Genomic DNA, 17,417 nt, shown 5'->3' with positions numbered 1-17,417 from the left:
CATCTATGGCTCCCTCCCAGAAGAAAAACACAGGGAAGGTGGGAACATGTGGAGCCCTGCCTTTTCTGGGCCTAGCACCCACAGCTGGCGGGCCCCCAGGAAGCCTTCGGTTCAGAAGATACAGCAGCCTCATCCCCGTGTGATCTTCCTTCAGCAGGTTCATCAGCATCGAGAACATCCTTCGTCAGGGTAACTGACGCTGAGCCTCTTTTCTAGAAAAGATTCAGGCTCCTGGGTGCGGCTGCCAAGCTGCTGGGGACCCCGGGCAGCCCTGGGCACCTCCAGGTGGACAGGAAGTTCACTCGTGTTTTCCTCCTCCAGCCAGGCAGTACCTAACTGCCGAGTCCAAATAAGATGCTGTCCCCGCCCTTGGGGGCTTCCAGGGGCACAGCCCCGCCACCAGTGGCTCCCCCACAGCTGTTGGGTCAGGTCTCAGGTAGGCTCCAAGCCCCCGCAGCTCAACCAACCAGACCTCCTTGCGCACAACGGGAGCCTGACACACTCTGACCGGCCCTCTGGGGAAAAGGGGCATGGAGAGGAGACAGCAATCCCTGCTATCGTAGGAAGGAATATACAAGGAGGTACAGCAAGGCAGGTGGGGGCCATGGAAGAGGCGCTGTCAGGCTGTCCAAGCCCAGAGAACACCCGGCTGACGGTGGCGACCAGACCTCTCTGCTCCCACCGCCGTGCCACCCTGGACCAGGCCGCCAGTGGCGTCTGCCTGCGGTCACTGCCGCAGTGTCCCCACCAGTCTCGGCGCTGATCTCTGCGCCTCTTCATGCCGCAGCCCCTGCCTGTGGCCTCTGCTTCAACAATGCCCATGATTGTGGTCTCTGGTGCCTCACAAGGGTTTTTCACGCCACGCTTCAGATCTGCACAGTTCACTGTCCAGACATCACACCTCAGAAACTATAGTCAAGCCACCGGTGTAAGAATCTCATTAGAGGCCACACAAAACTGTTTTCTCTGAAATCTGTTTTCCCGAACATTAATGTTTGAGAGCAATCTACAAATAACAACCTTCAGGACAATATATTTGCTTGTGGTAACAACAAATTCCAGAGCCTAAAAAACAGAGGACAGGGAGTTAGTTCCCTGGTGGCCTAGTGGTTAGGATTCTGGACTTTCACTGCCATGGTCCAGATCCAGTTCCACAAACAACAACAAAACAATCACTTAAAAAATTACTGAAAACAAAATGATTCTGTACTTAGAAAATGTTTCTTCACTCTCCTTGGGAAGCAGCTGGCTGCTGTCCCCTAATTCTAACTCTTACATCATCTTCACATCTCAGCTTAATCATTGCTCCTCCCAGGGGAGTCCCCTGGGTCCCAGGCCCTGCCAAGGGCACCAACGGCATTCTCTACCTCTTCCCATCGTTATCACTCCCTTCCAGGTGATCATTTCAGAAGAATTTTCTGACCTGGGCCAGCAATTAACAGAAAAAGTCAACTAAAGCAATGTTTGCATACATGAGACACACACACTCTACACTCCTCATCTGAGATGGAGACACAGACACACACATCTTTTCTCTGAGTGTGGGTTTGCTGATCAGGTTTCCTGACTTGTCTATTTGCTAATTTTTATTACTTTGAGGCAGAATAAGAGGACTTCCCTGGTGGTCCAGTGGTTAAGAATCCACCCTGCAATGCTGGGGACTCAGGGTCAACCCCTGGTCAGGGAACTAAGACCCCACATTGCCTCGGAGCAACTAGGCCCACGCACCACAACTTCTGAGCCTGCGCATACCTAGAGTCCGTGCACTGCACTGAAAGATTCCGTGTGACTCAACTGAGACCCAACACGGTCAAATAAATACTGTTTTAAATTAATAAAAGTCAGCTTTCTTAATAAAAAAAAAAAGCATCTGCAAAGAAACCTGATGGTGAAATCTTTCTGTATTTTTAGGAACTGTTTACAGCTGTCTTGTCCACATCTATTTTTGACAGAAATGCCGTCTGAATGATTCTATAGTGGTCAAGGAGTATTTACAGAAAGAAAGACTTTCCCTCTCTGCTTCCTCTGAGGTCCTACATAGTGCTTCAGAGCTCAGAGGCGCAGATGAGAGGTACAGCTGGGTCCAGACCTCAGAGAGTAACTTCTTAGCTGTGTGACCTTGGGTAAGTTACTTAACCGCTCCGTGCCTGTTCCCCGGTTCTAAAACTGGGGTTTCGGTTATTACCACTGCTTCATTTTCATGTCATGTTAAGTGCAATTATGTAATTATAATAACAACTACAGCTGCCACAGAACAGGTTGGGGAACAAACAGCTGACTCTTGAAAAGCACCCAACTAAGCTGATGGAGCAGAAGCCCGGGGGTGTGCTTAGACCCTGGCGGGCCAAGGGCATTAGTCAGTGTGTTTTACAGAAGGAAACGCGAGGTAGCAGGTGAGCCCGGGTCAATGAGGCCAGGAGAGTTAAGAAGGACTTCACGGACTCACCCACCAACTCCTCCAGCCCCGGCTGCACGTGAGAGTCGCCTGGCGAGCTTTGCCAAGCACAGGCTTCTCACACACCCAGAGCGGGGCCTGGGCATAGGCCTTCAGCAATGGTCCCACAGGACTCAAACAGGCCTGAGAATGTAACCCCTGGGAGGGCAGAGCCTGCCTCTCTTGCTCACGACTGGACACAAGGTGCCCAGTGCAGTTCCTGGCCACTGTGGACACTTGACTCCCGTCTTTTAAGGAAGGGTGGCAGCCACCAGGTTCCATGCACCAGGGCATAGGCCCCACTCCCGTTTCCCGGCCGCTCCATCACACCAGGAGTGGGAACCCACAAGAAACAGTTGAGGCCAGGCCTGAGCAGTAAAGATACCAAGGGAGAAGTCAGGCCTCCGCAGGAAGCTGGGCCTCGCTGGTGATAAACACCCCCATGCTGGTTCCAGGAGGTGCCAGCGGGAGCTGTGGTTAATCATCTACCCGGTGCCATGGAAAGCAAGCATACATGGGTGGCGCCCCAGCCCTGGGGCCTCCTGAGCAGGTCCTTTCAGTGGACAGGTCATCTGAACTGAGGGGAGGGACACAGGTGAGGGGGACAGGTGGCCTGGGGCAAGGCCCTGGAGCCATTCTCTTCTCCCCAACTCCAATTCTGATTTGTCTCAGCCAGGACACCTCAACCCACACGCCCTGAGCAGCCCCTCAAAATAGCATCGCAAGAGGGCAGAACACAGCAGAGGGGTAAGTGTGAAAGGCTGAAAGGGAATGCGGTTGCTCGGCAACAGGCCCTAGCCCACCTTTGTCTGCTCTGGTGACAGCAGGCAGGTCTGGTCAGGGCTAGCCATCAGGGCGACCCCTTTTCTTCCCAAAAGTTGCAGAGTTCTGGTCTCCTGGCAGTGTCTTCAGCTCGGCCCCCGCAAAGCGTGGCTCTGAAGGATTCCCCTGATCCGCCCTCTCCTGGGACACAAGACCAAGAGCAGCAGAACCAGGTAATGGCACCTTCCTTCTCCGCCTTTACTCCCTTCAACTGGCTACCGGCTCGCAGCCCGCCCGTCTCAGCTGTGTTTCAAGAGCATTAGTCAGTCCTGCTTTCACCTGCCTCTAAGGAAGCCGGCTGAGTCCCAGCCTGAGTCCGTCCGCTCCGTGGCTCCAGCGCGGGCCTCTCAAAATGCTCCCCAGATGCTTGCAACTGAGGCGGGTAGCCGGGGAGAGCCTGTGTCAGTGCTTCTCACTTAGTTTCTGGCCGAGTCACGCACGTGTGGACTCGTAACTCCCCGACCAGGAATCGAACCTCTGCCCCCTGCGCTGGGGCTAGGGTGAGAGTCTTAACCACTGGGCCACCAGGGAAGTCCCTACAGCAGTGCTTTTCAGGTTCTGGCTGAGCAGGTCTCAGGGATGGGAGAGAAAGTCCCTGATCACCGCAGGGCTGTTCAGGAAAGGCCTGGGGAAGGCAGAGTGCACCGGACCACCCCCACCCCTGCCCTTGTGCCAGTTCCTGCTTTCGCTTTTGCGGAGGAGGAAAGCCTATTTGTTGCCTGCCGGAGGCACCGAGCCCCATGACCCAGCGTCCCTTCAATGCCCACTAACTGCCCACTAACTGCAGAGGTGGCTGCTGTTCTGAGATGGCACCAGAGAATGAAGTTAGGGGAATAGGGAGTAGTACGTGGGGAGGGCCGTGGAGGAGCCCCGGCATTCAGGGCCTCTGTCCCCGCCTTTCCAGGTTCAAATGGACAAAACGCTATCCAAATACTCCTGGAAGACGGAGTTCTGGCAGAACCCCTGGGACCAGGGGGGCCTGGCAGTGATCGTCCTGTTCTTCACCACGGTCCTGTCTCTCGTCTTGTTTGCTATTATCTTTGGTTTCCTTCCCGTGAACAAAAAGACCAACCAGAATGAAGAGTCGTGACAGGACTTTCTACTGTTTTGACACTCTCAAAACACTATGTACTCTTTCTTCAAAGCCCTTTAACAGCCTTGAATTAAACATTTTTCATATGATTATCTGATAAATGCCTGTCTTCCCCACTGGTTCAAGTACCAAAAAGCAGGGGCTGGGTCTCTTTCTGTTCTCCATTGTAACCCCTTTTCTGGTGCCTTACCCAGAGTCAGGACCAATCAATGTTTGCTGGTTGAACAAATTAATAAAGAAATGGATAAACAGAGGGATGCCTGAACTGTTGACTCTCTGGGTCTGGAGATCCTGCGGGACGACAGAGCCCAGTACAATCCAGGCCTAAACCAAAGCAGTTCTTCCTGTCTCAGGGTGCAGAGGCCTCCAGGCCAGAGGTTACTTTCAACCTAATTACTATTCCTTTTTACACTCAAAGGTAAATTTGGCCACGTCATCAATAATCAAATGCATTTCACAGTCATGCTCAGAGAAAGCAGCTGTGCACCGAGAAGAGAGGAAGCCGGCTGGATGTCCCACGCTGGCCTCCTTCGTATGACCTGCATGTCTTTTCTCTTGGTCCCAGAGATGCCCAGGTATCCCTCACAGAGCCCCCAGCCCCCATGCACCCCGACCCTACAATGCAGCCTTTGTAGACATGTCCCCGCCTCTGCCGACGCCACTATGCTGGCCTGTCCCTTGCTGCCAGGTGCCCTCCCTTCGTAAACAGCTGCTTCAATGTCAACCTCAAACCAGGCTATTCTTAGAAAAGGGCCAAATGTCTGGTGGAGAAGGGGCTCTGCCTTTGTGCAATGTACCATCTGTGCAATAAAGAAACATTCTCTTTCATTCAAAGAGCAATTTCAAATCGAGCCACACCAGCCAAGTTGACTCCATCCCAGGGCCTGGGAGTCCTGGCATCAGATACCCTCATGTGCAACAAGAGAGACAGAAGAGATAAGGCGTCTTATAGGGCGACAGGAGGCCCCCAGTGCCTGGCCCCCGACACACTGAGAGGCCCCAGCTCCCTGGGCTGAGATAGAAGGCAGAGGCCCCTGGGAGGACCTGGCCTCTTGTGTGGTGAGCTGCTGCAGCCTAGAGGTGACAGAGCTAAGCCTCCGCACAGCCTCACAGAGTCTCAGACTCATCCCCAACAAGAACCCAGTCAGGGCGCTTTCCAGCATAGGGGACTCTCATACCCAGCAAGGACACAGAGCCCTTTCAGGACAAGCGCTTCACTCAAGAAGCCGAAGGAGGCCTAATTTAGCAGTTCATAGTATGAGTGCCTACAAAGGGCTCTGGTCACAGGGGCTGTGGGCAGGGGTCCTGACCACCTCTGCTGGCCGTGGTCTTGCAAGGCCAAATGAGAGATGGCCGCTTGGAGAAGGGGACAGCTTCAACCCAGGGGCCACTAACTCATCCAGGAAGAGGAGGGGCTGAGAGTCAGAACACATGGCCCAAGTAAGAGCCTCTCTGGTCTCCAGAGGAAACCCTCAAACCTCTGCTGAACACGAGTACCATGCACTTAATCAGCTCCGTGCTTCTAGAATCTAGTCCAGCAAAAACCAAGATGGCATGTGTGTATGAAAACGTGCATGTCCCTGACGACTGGAAGACCGGGGATTAGCATCTGTCCTACTGTGAGCTTCATGACCATGACCTCTCTGCTCCACTCGAAGTCTGAAGCCATCAGTTCTGCATCTACCTTAAAGGTTGTCCAATGAGATCTAACCAATGAGACCAGAGGAATCAAAGAGCTTTTTTGACCCAAGCACTATACAAATGCCAGGGCTCCCAGCCTGTCTCGAAAGCTCCTGAACGTCCCTCACACAGTGTGCCCACAGCTGCTTGTGCCCAGGGCCTGCCCTGAGCAGCTACCAGGCTCTTTCATAGCCCCCTCCGGCAGCAGATGCAGATCAAACAGATATGCGGTTTCCAAAGTGGGCAGGCTGCTGTTATGTTAGAAATGGTGATGTCTCTCCAAGCACATTACCGCCCCCTCCGGGCCCTAAGAGATAAGCTGAGGCACATGTTTCTGTTTGGGTCTGGGACGAGACTGACTACCCTACAAGTGAAGCCAGTGGTCCAGCTCCGTGGCACATGACAACCACAACGCCAGTGGCGCAGAACCGATTGCATCTCTTGGAACTGAGTCATTCACGGGGCCAGCCACTCTGGAAGTGGATAGAGTGGGATGGATGGGTGACCACCCAAAATACACAATGAATCCTCACAGGGCCAGAGTTTCTGAGGCCTTCCACAGAAAAGTGGGCGGGTACCACCTTCCATGCTCCCTGACAGGAAACATCCCACACGATGGCCCTCAGCAGGCAGGGGTCTCTTGCTGGCCCAGGAGCTGCCCTACATGAGCTGGTCAACACATGGTGATGGGGGAGGGAAAGGTCTCATCAACACTTAGCTCCACACACGAGATACGTCACTCACCCTGACTCTTCGCAGAAGGCCACCAGGGCATCAAAGGCCAAGACTGCAGCTTTATCAGATGCTTTGTTCCCTCTCTTTTCCTGGAGACAAGAAACAACTATTCAGCAAAAATCTTACATAGTTGGACTACCATGCTGCTGCTGCTGCTGCTGCTAAGTCACTTCAGTCGTGTCCGACTCTGTGTGACCCCATAGACGGAAGCCCAGCAGGCTCCCCCGTCCCTGGGATTCTCCAGGTAAGAACACTGGAGTGGGTTGCCATTTCCTTCTCCAATGTGTGAAAGTGAAAAGTGAAAGTGAAGTCGCTCAGTCCTGTCTGACCCTTAGCTTCCATATAGGCCAACAAATGATGAGAGAGAAAAATAGCTAAGGACACTAATAAAGCCATTCATGAAACATTCTCCTCCACACCTGACCATGCATCACCTGAGCAGCTTTTGGAAAACAGAAATTCCCCAAAGTTTCCGCTCCAGTCAGGGCAGGTCCCAGGTCACTTTTTTAAAGCAATTTCAGGTGACTCAGTTCGCTTAAAGGGTACCTATATATACATAAGTATATATATATATATTCTCTTTTTCTTTTTTTGGCACGTGGGGTCTTAATTCCTAGACAAGGGAACAAACCTCACCCCTTGCAGTGGAAGCACAGAATCTTAACCACTGGACCAGAATATTAACCAGACCACCAGGGAATTCCCTACCTGTATTTTAAATTTTAAATAGATATTGCTAGATTGCTTCCCTCTGCAAAAGATTGTAACACTGCATTTTTCTCTTGGCAAAGTGTACACACTCCTTCCTACACGTGTTCACTAGCAACAGGGTTCGAGTTCTTTTACACGTGCATCAGATTTTAGTTTAATATCCTTTATTTTTCCTTGTCAGTTGAGGAAAGCTCTCTATTTATTGCCCACTTTAACCTTTGGTTTACATTTTACGTTAAATATTTTTCCAGGTCTATTATTTATCTTGATGGTATCTTCACCACACAGAATTTTTACATAGGTTCAGGATTTATAGAAACTTAAGATTATTTATGTATCCAAATATTTGGTTTTTTGAAAAGATAGCATTGTGGATTTTTAATTTACATTACAAAAGTATCTTCACTGGATCTCCAGCCCCAGGTGACACACAGGACTAATCTTAATCCTTTTTCTTTGGGCCACACAGTTTTCAGGATCTTAATTCCTTGACCAGGGATTGAACCTGGGGCCAGGCAGTGAGAGCACCGAGTCCTAACCATTGGACCACCAAGGCAGGATTGATCCTGACTGTATAAACTAACACACACACACCAGACCGTACAAAGATAAACTAAGTGTAAAGAAAAAAGTCCCACCTTGTTACAAGCTATCTACCAACAACACCCCATTCACCCCCTGTACCTTCAAGCCTCAGGAGCACCCCTCCAGATTACAGAAGCTCCATCTGGGTACCGAAATACGCTGTGTGAAATGGTGGAGAGGTAGGTTCGGACAGGAAGGGCTCCCACTGTCCAGGACTCACCTGGAGTTTTGCAACTTCCTTCCTGATCAGGAAGCTGACTTGGTCCCGGTCGCTCCTGGAGTAGTAGAGGCGGCACCAGGAAGGCCTTCCATCTCTACCCGCCCGGCCAGACTCCTGGTAGTACCCAGCCATAGACTTGGCAACATTCCAGTGGGCGACAAACCTAGGATCCAAGGGACAACCAGCATGAGATGTGGGGAAAGCTGAGGGGAGGAGAGCCTCTGGGATGGCTGAGCAGGGCCCTTCACAGGTACCAGGAGCGGGGAGGCTGGCAAGGAGAGACGGGACCCCAGAGTAACAAGGCGAAGATACCTGCAGCCCACCTGCAGGCCTCCCTGCCATGGAGCAGCCTATAGAAAAAGTGGTGGATTTAAATAAGATCAGGACACTTAGGAGCTGGATAAGTACTCTATGACATCTTTGAAGGGCAAAAAAAGATAACATTTACTAAATACCTACTATGAGCCAGTGTACATGTCTGTCTTGTTTAATCATTACAGTCATCACCATGTGAGCTAGCCTCATTTCATAGACAATAAACTTGGCATTCAGAAAAGTAAATTCGTACTAGGGGATGGCAGAGCTAGGATTTGAGTCTAGGGGTGTCTGATTCCAAAAGTGGCCCCTAACAAGACACAGCTGACCCAGGGTTCAAGCCCTAATTCCAAAGTCCATGTTCTCTCAAGTGTAGTTTATGGTCTAATTCCTACCCTGACCAAGGCAGGGTCACTGTGAGGCTTAATGAGACCAAATGTGCAAAAGTGCTCTGTAAGTCACACAAGGCATTACTGTTGGTATTAATCAGAGCAAAGGACTTGGGACTGTAGCCCAAAATGTCTCCAGAAGGTCAAGAGTGGCTGGAGGTAAAAGACACCCCAACAGTGGCCAGTGTGGGGCTAGGAGGCTGGGACACACCCATCTCTGCTGGACTGTCCAGTAAGCAGAAAGAAGGGGAGAGAGTAACAAGATCTTTGCCTTCGCCTTCCCATAGGGAGTGGCTTTAAGATACTTCATTCTACTCTCTTACGAGCTCCAGTTGCTAAGATGGGAGTGAGCAGGGCGAGCAGGGCTGTGTTAAAAAGTGTGAGCCTGAGGGTCGGCCGTGCTTCTCTGCCACCAGGGGGCGAACCACACGAGGACTGTCAGCGTCTGGACTATGTACTTGGGACGCTGTCCTGGGGCCTCCATTCCCCGCTCCCTCCCCCCGGTCCCCGGCCCTAGAACGACACACAGTCCTGGTCCTCCAGGCAGAACACCAGGTGGCCCGCCCCACCCTGAGCCAGGGCCCGAATGGCAGAGTCAGACAAGAACCAGAACTCACCTGACATTGGCTTTGTCCACTCCCATCCCAAAACTAATGGTCGCCACAATTACAGGGACCTTCTCCTCCATCCATTCGTTCTGCACCAGTGTTCTTTCAGTAGCCTTCAGCCCTAGAAAAGAGAAGGTGAGGAAGGGAACTCGCATCTCTGGTGGGTTTCCCCTGGGGCCTACCTGCACACACACTGTGAATCCATCACCTACCAGGTGTATGACCTCGGGTCAGGCACTTAAGCCACCGAGCCTGAGCCAGTCAACATAAAGACCCTGGCCTGTGCGTGGCAAAGGTTCTCTCATAAATGTGAGAGCCAGGATTCAAACCCAAGTCCAGGGACTTCCCTGGTGGTGCAGTGGCTAAGATTCCATGCTTCCAATACAGGGGGCCTGAGTTCGATCCTGGGAGCTAGATCCCACATGCCACAACTAAGAGTTCGCATGCCACAAGGAAGTGCCACGACTAACACTCAGTGCAGTCAAATAAATATTACAAAAAACAACCCCAAACACCCACGTCTTTATTGGCCTCCAGAGCCTGTGCTCTTGCCACAACACCAATTCCCGGACTAAAAAAACTCTAACCACGTGCTGCTGGGTGGGCACAGGGTGACGACAAGAATTCAGGAGATCCTTTTAGATCTCATTCATGTCTAGGCATTTTGTGGATTTAAGTGAATCATTTTAGCTCTGCCTGCGTATATGGAACTAGATGATAGACCATCTGATCAGCCAGGATTCTTAAGAAATAAGAGACTGGCTAAGAGGCTTCTCCGAGTGACGAGAGCCACGGAGCCCAGGCGCCCCTTACCTGCGTGGTACGCCTTGGCACTCACGCCCCTGTAACTGAGCTCTATGGCCAGCTGTTCACAGGCCTCCCTGGTTCTGCAGTAGACGATGCCGCAGCCGGACAACTGAATATGGAGACACGGAGAAAACAAGCAATGGGAAAAGAAAACACTCAGCCCACCACACCGCGGCTGCCGCGCCAGTGGCTCTTCCAGCCTCACGGTCTCCTCTGAGGCAGACCAAGCACAACAAGGCGGGACCATCTGGCTCAAAACTCAGCCTTTCCAACCTCTCTGCCTCCTCCCCTCAAGCCCTGGATAGGTCTTCAAAGGAGGGGGAGTCCAGGAACCCCAGTAAGTGAAACAATGCCAGGAAACCAAAACTCTTGTGTGCGAGTTTTAAGAAGCGACAGCTGGGGCTTCCACCACAAGGAGTACAGGTTCGAGCCCTGCTCAGGGAACTAAGATCCTACATGCCACACAGTGCAGCCCCTCAGAAAAAGAAGCTACAGCTAGTCCTGGCTAAGAAAGCTGGAAAAAAACAAAGTTTTTAGAAATGAGAATCTATCTCCATGCTGCGGCTAGCACCCCGCTGGCCCTTCGACCCCTGACTTCAGTGCCCTCACCCCTTTATCAGCCTTCTGTCCAAGAGCCTTAAGGCAGAAGTCGCTCAGGTTCCCATAAGGATCAGGAAGCAGTTCCTTGAACTGCACGTCATAGAAGAGGTTGGCCCGGAAGCAGGGAGTCTTGAAGGTAGCAACTGGCTGCTTCAGGTGCAGGGCAGCAAACACATCCTCTCGGACCTGTGGGGTAGCTGTGGCGGTCAGAGCCACGCACGGGGCATCTGCCAGGCGGGAGCGCAGGGCTCCCAGACGCAAGTAGTCAGGGCGGAAGTCGTGCCCCCACTGGGAAACACAGTGAGCTTCATCCACCACCAGGTAGGAGAGCAGGCGGCGGGACACCAGCGAGTTCAGCGTGGGTTGGAAGGAGGTGGAGGCCGCCATCTCCGGCGTGATGTACAGAAGCTTGGTCTGGGGCTTTTCCTGCTCCAGGTCAGAAAGCAGCTCCTTCCTCTCCTGTACCGAGAGCTTCGAGTTCAGGGAACTCACTCGGACCTTCAAAGCTAGCAAGTGGTCCACCTGGTCCTGAAGGCAGAAGGGGGAGAGGCCCAGAGCAGACAGTAAGTGGCCCTCAGGACTCAGAGATAAATGTCGCTGTGACTCCCTGAGGGTAGTTCACAGGCATAAATTATCCTCCTACCACCATCCAACGTGTCTTCTCTTTGCATAAAAGAGGTACAGAAGAGGAAGAGGAAGTGTGGCGCTAGACAGACACAGCTGTAATCCCAGCTCAATTATCATGTGCTCTTCAGCCGGTCCTTAAACTTTCAACTTTCTCATTTAATTTTTCTTTACTATAAAAAGAGTAAAACTACCTAATAGGATTGCTGCAAGAATTAAATGAACTGTTATACCTCAAAGGCAAGTTAACACCCCTAAGGCACTTAGCACAAAGCCTGAGACTAGGGCACACTCACGAAGCAGGATCATTGTTGTTCTCTGCCTTGCCTGCTCTTTCTCCTTTTCTTCACGGTGGATGGCTCTTACACACACAGCCACACTTCCTCATTTGCGATTCTACCAGCCCATCGGCAGGCTTTAAATATAGCCAGAAATACAGTTAACAACATTCCAACAAGTTTCTCATCTGTTTTTTTGTCTCACAGCTGTGTGCCCACCAGAAGCAAGCAAAACATACCAGGGATTTCCCCATATCAATTTACCTCTCTGCCCATTTGTATCTTCCAGAACATCAACAGTGCACATGTATACAAACGAGAATGTATATGTATGTACACATACAGTTCCATGTTCCTCCAGACAAAAAGTTACAAAGGAAGGGAAGAACCTCAGGCCATCAAAACAGAGAGGACTCAATCATAGCCCACCAGAGTGGTATGCACTTGTGGAGAACCCCACGTTTAGGCAATTCAGAAACCCAATACAGAGGGACAAAGACAAATCAAAGAAAAGCAAGAGGCAAAAGACCAACGAAAGAAGTAAAGTTTCCAGCTACTAAAAAAAAAAAAAAAAAGTCCCCTAAACTTTCTGGGCTGCCATCTTCATTCACCCGAGCCTCACCTGAATCAGAGCAATGAGGGGAGAGACCACGATGGTGATGCCTTTAGCCAACAGAGCAGGGAGCTGATAGCAGAGGGACTTGCCTGCCCCAGTGGGCATGCACACGAAGACATCCTTATCACCTGCAAAAAGACAAGAGGCCAGCATCTCAATGCTCCTGCCTTTTGTATATTCGCCTCATCAACGCTGTTGAAAATTAAAGGATAATGTAAGAAAAACCCCTAGCAGAGTGTCTGGCACATGGAAGGGTCTCAATATAATTGCAATTCCCTTCCCATCCTTTCTAGGAAAAGGGGAGCGATTCAGGGAGGTTCAGCAATGCAAGCCAATCATTTCCAGCAGTGGTAACAACTACAGGGTTAAGAGCCGGAGTCTGCTGGGACACGGATGGTTGAACTGAATCAGGCTGAGCTCAATCCTTCTGGATGGGTGAGCGTATCTGTGTAGACATGGATACAACGTCACTTAGAGGGATTTTGTTTATAAATGTTACAGGGTCACTGACATTATATTCCTGCTCCCCTCTTGACAACCTCCATCTGTCAACACAGCTTGGGTTTATAATGTTATTACTCCTCCTCTACTTGGGACCCAAGCCACTCTTATCTTCAACAAAGAAATTATCTGAAAGATGACTGCCAACTACACCCCCCCACCACAAACACACTGCTGTCTACACCAAACAAAAGAGAATGGAAATGTATAATGTTTTCAAAGACAAGCTTAGCTCTGACTGTGAACTATCAGAATCAGAACAGTCGGGTGGTTCTGCCGATAAAACCGTAAGTTTAGGGTGACACGTCTACATCTCCAAAACAAAATATGGCCCAAGGGCGGGGAGGTAGGAAGGCTCAGAAGGAAAGTGCTCTGCAGCAGCACAAATGTAAACACAAGTAGTTTGGCAATGTTACCTTTAACTACAGCCATGATCGCCCTCTCCTGCAAAGGCGTCTTAAAAGAGTCAAACCCAAAGACCTTCTTCAACATGCTCCGGACTCGACGTTCAGGGTCAAAAGGAGAGGAAGGGTGGGTACTCATCTTTACCAATAGTGGCCAAAGGTTAAGGCAAAGGTGATGATCATATGGTTGCAACTAGAAAATTCTGTTCTGCTTTTAAAAGACTGCTTATTTTTCTCTATGAGTATAAATTTGCTTTATTACACTCAAACAATGCACTATTTTCAAGTAATATGGCTCCAGGTGAAAAGCCTGGAGCAATACATTCTTGAGTAATTAACATCTCTATTTTTATGCTCAGTGAAAATAAAATCTTCGAACTATCCCAGGCCACGGTACAGCGCAGAGCTAGAAATCAGATCACCAGAAGAAACACAAATGTCTTAGGAACAGTTTGGAGAAGATGGAATTTTTTCCCTAAGATCCACCCTCTACACTAAGCACTGCCTCTGACAACCATTCTTCCCCCCGGGACCTGACCCTTTCTTCCCACCACCCTCTCCCCAAACCCCCGGAGGACAGCTCTCCCCTTTTCCTCTACTCAGCCCCAGATCCGCTCTTTTCTCCCTTTCCCAGCCAAAGCCTCCCTCTCTTAACCCCAAGATATCAGAGCCGGCCGTGGGCTCCGAGAAGCGAAGGGCTCTTGTCGGGCCGCTGCTGCCCGCTGGCTCGGGAACTACTCGAAGACCCCCATACGCCTCAGGTAACTGAAAAGCCAAACTGCTGGGAAAGCAGCGTCAGGTAAATCCCACAGAAGCTTGTGTCCGTCGCGCAGTGATGACGTTACGCAAGCGTTGGCACGAGGGGCGGAACCAGGCGCGGAAAGGGCCGTTTTGATTGGTTCTCGGTCTGGAAGGGGCGCGGGGTCTCCTGGGATCCGGAGGAAGTTGCCTTTCTGCGCGGAAGTCGGCTTTTTGGAGTCATAGAAGTGAGCCACGCCGGGGCTGTGAAAATAAGATGGCGGGGAAGAAGAATGTTCTGTCGTCTCTGGCAGTTTACGCGGAAGATTCAGAGCCCGAGTCTGACGGAGAGGCTGGAATTGAAACGGCGGGCAGCGCGGCTGGTGAGGCCTGAGAAGGGAACTGGAAAGGGAGAATCAAGTTACTGCTCCCCTAGCCGGCGGGAGGAAAGAGATGGTCATTGTACCCCAAGTATCGGGCCCCGGAGCCCCAAAGACCGAGCGTTATATGCTCTGTAGCACGAATGGACCGTCTTCTTCCGTTGATTCGATTATCCTTCCTTAATTTACTGCAAGTTTCCGTGCTGGGCAGAAGGATGGACAAAGGGGAGAGAGGATCCAAGGCTACTGAACTACTACCTGTTTTCTCCGGGCTTGTTTGTAGGAAAGATCGAACCTTTTAATTAATAATATGCCCTAGACATATCTTGGCGGAGAAGGCAATGGCAACCCACTCCAGTACTCTTGCCTGGAAAATCCCATGGATTGAGGAGCTTGGTAGGCTGCAGTCCGTGGGGTCGCTAAGGGTCGGACACGACTGAGCGACTTCACTTTCACACATTGGAGAAGGAAATGACAACCCACTCCAGTGTTCTTGCCTGGAGAATCCCAGGGACGGGGGAGCCTGGTGGACGGGTGTCAGAGTCGGACACGACTGAAGTGACTTAGCAGCAGCAGCAGCAGACATATCTTGGAGCTTTGTACCTCTGGTCTCCACCGCGAGAGAGTCTTAATTGAGTAGATCTGGGGAAGGACCTGAGCATTTTTGATCCTTCCAAGGCTTCTTGGCGATTCGGTTACTTTGTGAGTTATTTAAAGCCCATCAATGTTTTGTTGCCGTACTCACGTTGAGAATAACAGTAGTAAGAAGTGGAAACAGATTTATATGGGAGTGAAGAGAGGCAGCAAGTTACCCAACATATTTGAGCCTTGGTTTCCTCATCGGGAAGTGATGGAGGGCCTTGGACTAAGTTATTAGCTTCTCAGTGCAGGTGGTCTTGGCCTGTCTGGAAGTTCAGTAATTTGCATTGTTTGGGGGTTTTGTTTTTGTTTTAAACATAGAAAAAGATTTTGTTTCTCAAGTAGATATGATTGGGAACCTCTCAAGGCACCCCTGTTTTAAGGTCCAGTTCCTAGGGAAGGACTCAAAAAAATGAGGATGACAGAGTCCTCGTCTTGTATGAAACTAGTTCATTGGTGCCTATTATACAAAGTAGACATAGGCAGATCAAAAGAGGGGCTTAAACAATGCGATGTAACGGTTCAGAGAAAAGTATGCTTCAGTTGGCATAATAGGTGGATTGGAAGCATTAAAAATGAAATTTAATATTACTTGGCTTTCTTTCCTGTTCTTTTAATGAATTCATACACTAAATTTTGTAGTCTTCCCCAAAACGGAATCTGGGCCAGAGGTCACTTACATGAGATTTAGGTTTTCCTTGTCTCTTCAGAGATAGTTCTGGCCACTCAAATTACTCAAATGTTTTTCTCCATTCTTTTCCCCAGTCATTCATCTTATTTTTCTCTTCTGTTTAAGAGGAGAAAGGCGGATTGGTATCCGAAGCCTATGGAGAGGATGACTTTTCTCGCCTTGGGGTTGATGAAGATGGTTATGAAGAGGAGGAGGATGAGAACAGCAAACCGTCGGTAGGTAAATCTATTTCCAAATCCACAGCTGTTCAAAGCATCATTTCATTTGTCAGAAACTTTCTGACCTGTACTACAGTGTTCCATTTCCCCTCCCCCCACTTTTTTGTGTGTTTAGTATAAGTTGAGAAAATTTGATTGGATATCCGTAGTTCTCTTTGAAAATCTAATTTTTTTTCACCTGAACCATTTTGTATTAACCTTTGTATTGAAATTTGGGGGCAACAATAGTGGACAATTTTATTTAACCCAGATATCAATAGGTGTTTTATGTTGGTTTTCCCTGTTTAGATAATTTATTCAATTTGAAACAATGCATTTATCGCAATTGATGTATCATTTATATCTGCAGTCAATTCTGTGTTATTTGTAATCTTGGTTGGGGCTCATTCAAATCTTTCAGTTTATTAAAAAGACTGGGAAGGACCGTTATTTGTGATTTGATATTTATTAAGTCCTTTCTTGATATTCTACTTGGCACTTTTTATCAGAGTGTTCTTGATCATCAAATCTTGCTTAAAGTTTAACATGTGCTGACTAGCAAAGAAAAGAACTTGCATCTTAATTTAACCAGAAAGACTTTAAATACACTATCACCTGAAGTTTAAAAGTTTGGAGAATTTAAGTCTAGAGAGAACCAAGGATTCAGACTGGTGCTTAACACAGACATACAAACTTGTATCTCAATATAAAATCCGGCTGGTTAGCAACAGCTTTAATTAAAACACCTAATGAGTTAGTGATGGACAGGGAAGCCTGGCGTCTGCTGTCCATGGGGTCGCAGAGAGTCAGACATGACTGAGCGACTGAACTTGAATGTTCTATAGTATTTGTTTGAAAATGTTATGCATTGCTACCTAAATGTTACAGTTAAAATGCTTTACAAATTAAACAAAAATGCATTTTGTATATTCTGTTCTCTTGGAAGATATTTTTATCCCTTGAGGTTTCCTCTCCCCCATTATTGCTGATAATTCAGAATTGACTAAAATTGTTTAGAAAAGCTTTGTAAGTTGTTTCATTTTCCTGACTGTTCTTAAGTGAGTACATACTGGCTTAACATCCAGTAACTATTTCCTTCAGCAAATTTGCATGATGTGTGTTTTTGAGGTGTTCTTCTGGATTTACTTTGCATAGAATTTTCACCATATTTAAGCTTTAGTTCACATTTTAGTAAAATCCTTGTAGCCAGTCCCAATATAAACTTTCTAAAATGTGATTGTGTTAGCTGAGCTACATCTCTGATTATTTGGCCTGATGGGTTTCGTTTGCAGCAGATTGTATTTAAAAGCTGTGGCTCTCTTGACACCTTGCAGAACAATTAAATCTCAA

At 49.3% G+C, this 17,417-nt stretch overlaps 3 protein-coding genes across 5 annotated transcripts in view; 2 read left to right on the top strand and 1 right to left on the bottom strand.

The window, feature by feature from the left end:
* RECQL5 (RecQ like helicase 5) overlaps positions 1–14,241 on the bottom strand; it is a 29,115-nt gene extending 14,874 nt beyond the window's left edge. Inside the window, exons 1-8 of the mRNA XM_055408587.2 lie at positions 14,088–14,241; positions 13,435–13,572; positions 12,524–12,645; positions 11,009–11,527; positions 10,406–10,508; positions 9,602–9,713; positions 8,281–8,443; positions 6,774–6,853 (exon numbers count right to left, since the gene is read on the bottom strand). Coding sequence (XP_055264562.2) covers positions 6,774–6,853; positions 8,281–8,443; positions 9,602–9,713; positions 10,406–10,508; positions 11,009–11,527; positions 12,524–12,645; positions 13,435–13,561 — 1,226 coding nt within the window. The 5' untranslated portion in view covers positions 13,562–13,572; positions 14,088–14,241. The remainder of the gene's footprint in view (positions 1–6,773; positions 6,854–8,280; positions 8,444–9,601; positions 9,714–10,405; positions 10,509–11,008; positions 11,528–12,523; positions 12,646–13,434; positions 13,573–14,087) is intronic.
* ERLN (endoregulin) lies at positions 2,949–4,346 on the top strand. Of its 2 annotated transcripts, XM_088828576.1 has the most exons (4): positions 2,949–3,000; positions 3,104–3,185; positions 3,276–3,429; positions 4,161–4,346. In XM_088828576.1, the coding sequence occupies exons 1-4, from the start codon at positions 2,949–2,951 to the stop codon at positions 4,344–4,346; spliced, it is 474 nt and encodes a 157-aa protein (XP_088684702.1). The 2 variants fall into 2 exon arrangements, with proteins under 2 accessions (XP_088684702.1, XP_088684700.1); XM_088828574.1 differs by lacking the exon at positions 2,949–3,000 and having other exon boundaries at positions 3,067–3,181; positions 3,313–3,429.
* A 137-nt stretch (positions 14,242–14,378) lies between the features above and the next one.
* SAP30BP (SAP30 binding protein) overlaps positions 14,379–17,417 on the top strand; it is a 36,183-nt gene continuing 33,144 nt past the window's right edge. The window contains exons 1-2 of one of the 2 annotated variants that reach the window (XM_088829339.1): positions 14,379–14,543; positions 15,976–16,085. In XM_088829339.1, the coding sequence (XP_088685465.1) occupies positions 14,438–14,543; positions 15,976–16,085 (216 nt within the window). In that variant the 5' untranslated portion in view covers positions 14,379–14,437. The remainder of the gene's footprint in view (positions 14,544–15,975; positions 16,086–17,417) is intronic. The other variant, XM_055408586.2, reaches the window with a different exon arrangement.

Source organism: Moschus berezovskii, chromosome 20 (genome assembly GCF_049115385.1).
Source record: "Moschus berezovskii isolate FMDL1 chromosome 20, NW_MosBer_1.0, whole genome shotgun sequence".
In the NCBI taxonomy this organism is placed as follows: Eukaryota; Metazoa; Chordata; class Mammalia; order Artiodactyla; family Moschidae; genus Moschus; species Moschus berezovskii.
Note: the sequence above shows the minus strand (reverse complement) of the source record. Positions and strands in the feature narration are given on the sequence as shown.

Coding starts and splice junctions, on each gene's coding strand:
- ERLN (XM_088828576.1), top strand. CDS start 2,949: ATGGGTGGCGCCCCAGCCCTGGGGCCTCCTGAGCAGGTCCTTTCAGTG. Junction 3,186..3,275: donor AGAACACAGCAGAGGGGTAA/GTGTGAAAGGCT, acceptor AGGTCTGGTCAG/GGCTAGCCATCAGGGCGACC. Junction 3,430..4,160: donor ACCAAGAGCAGCAGAACCAG/GTAATGGCACCT, acceptor CCGCCTTTCCAG/GTTCAAATGGACAAAACGCT.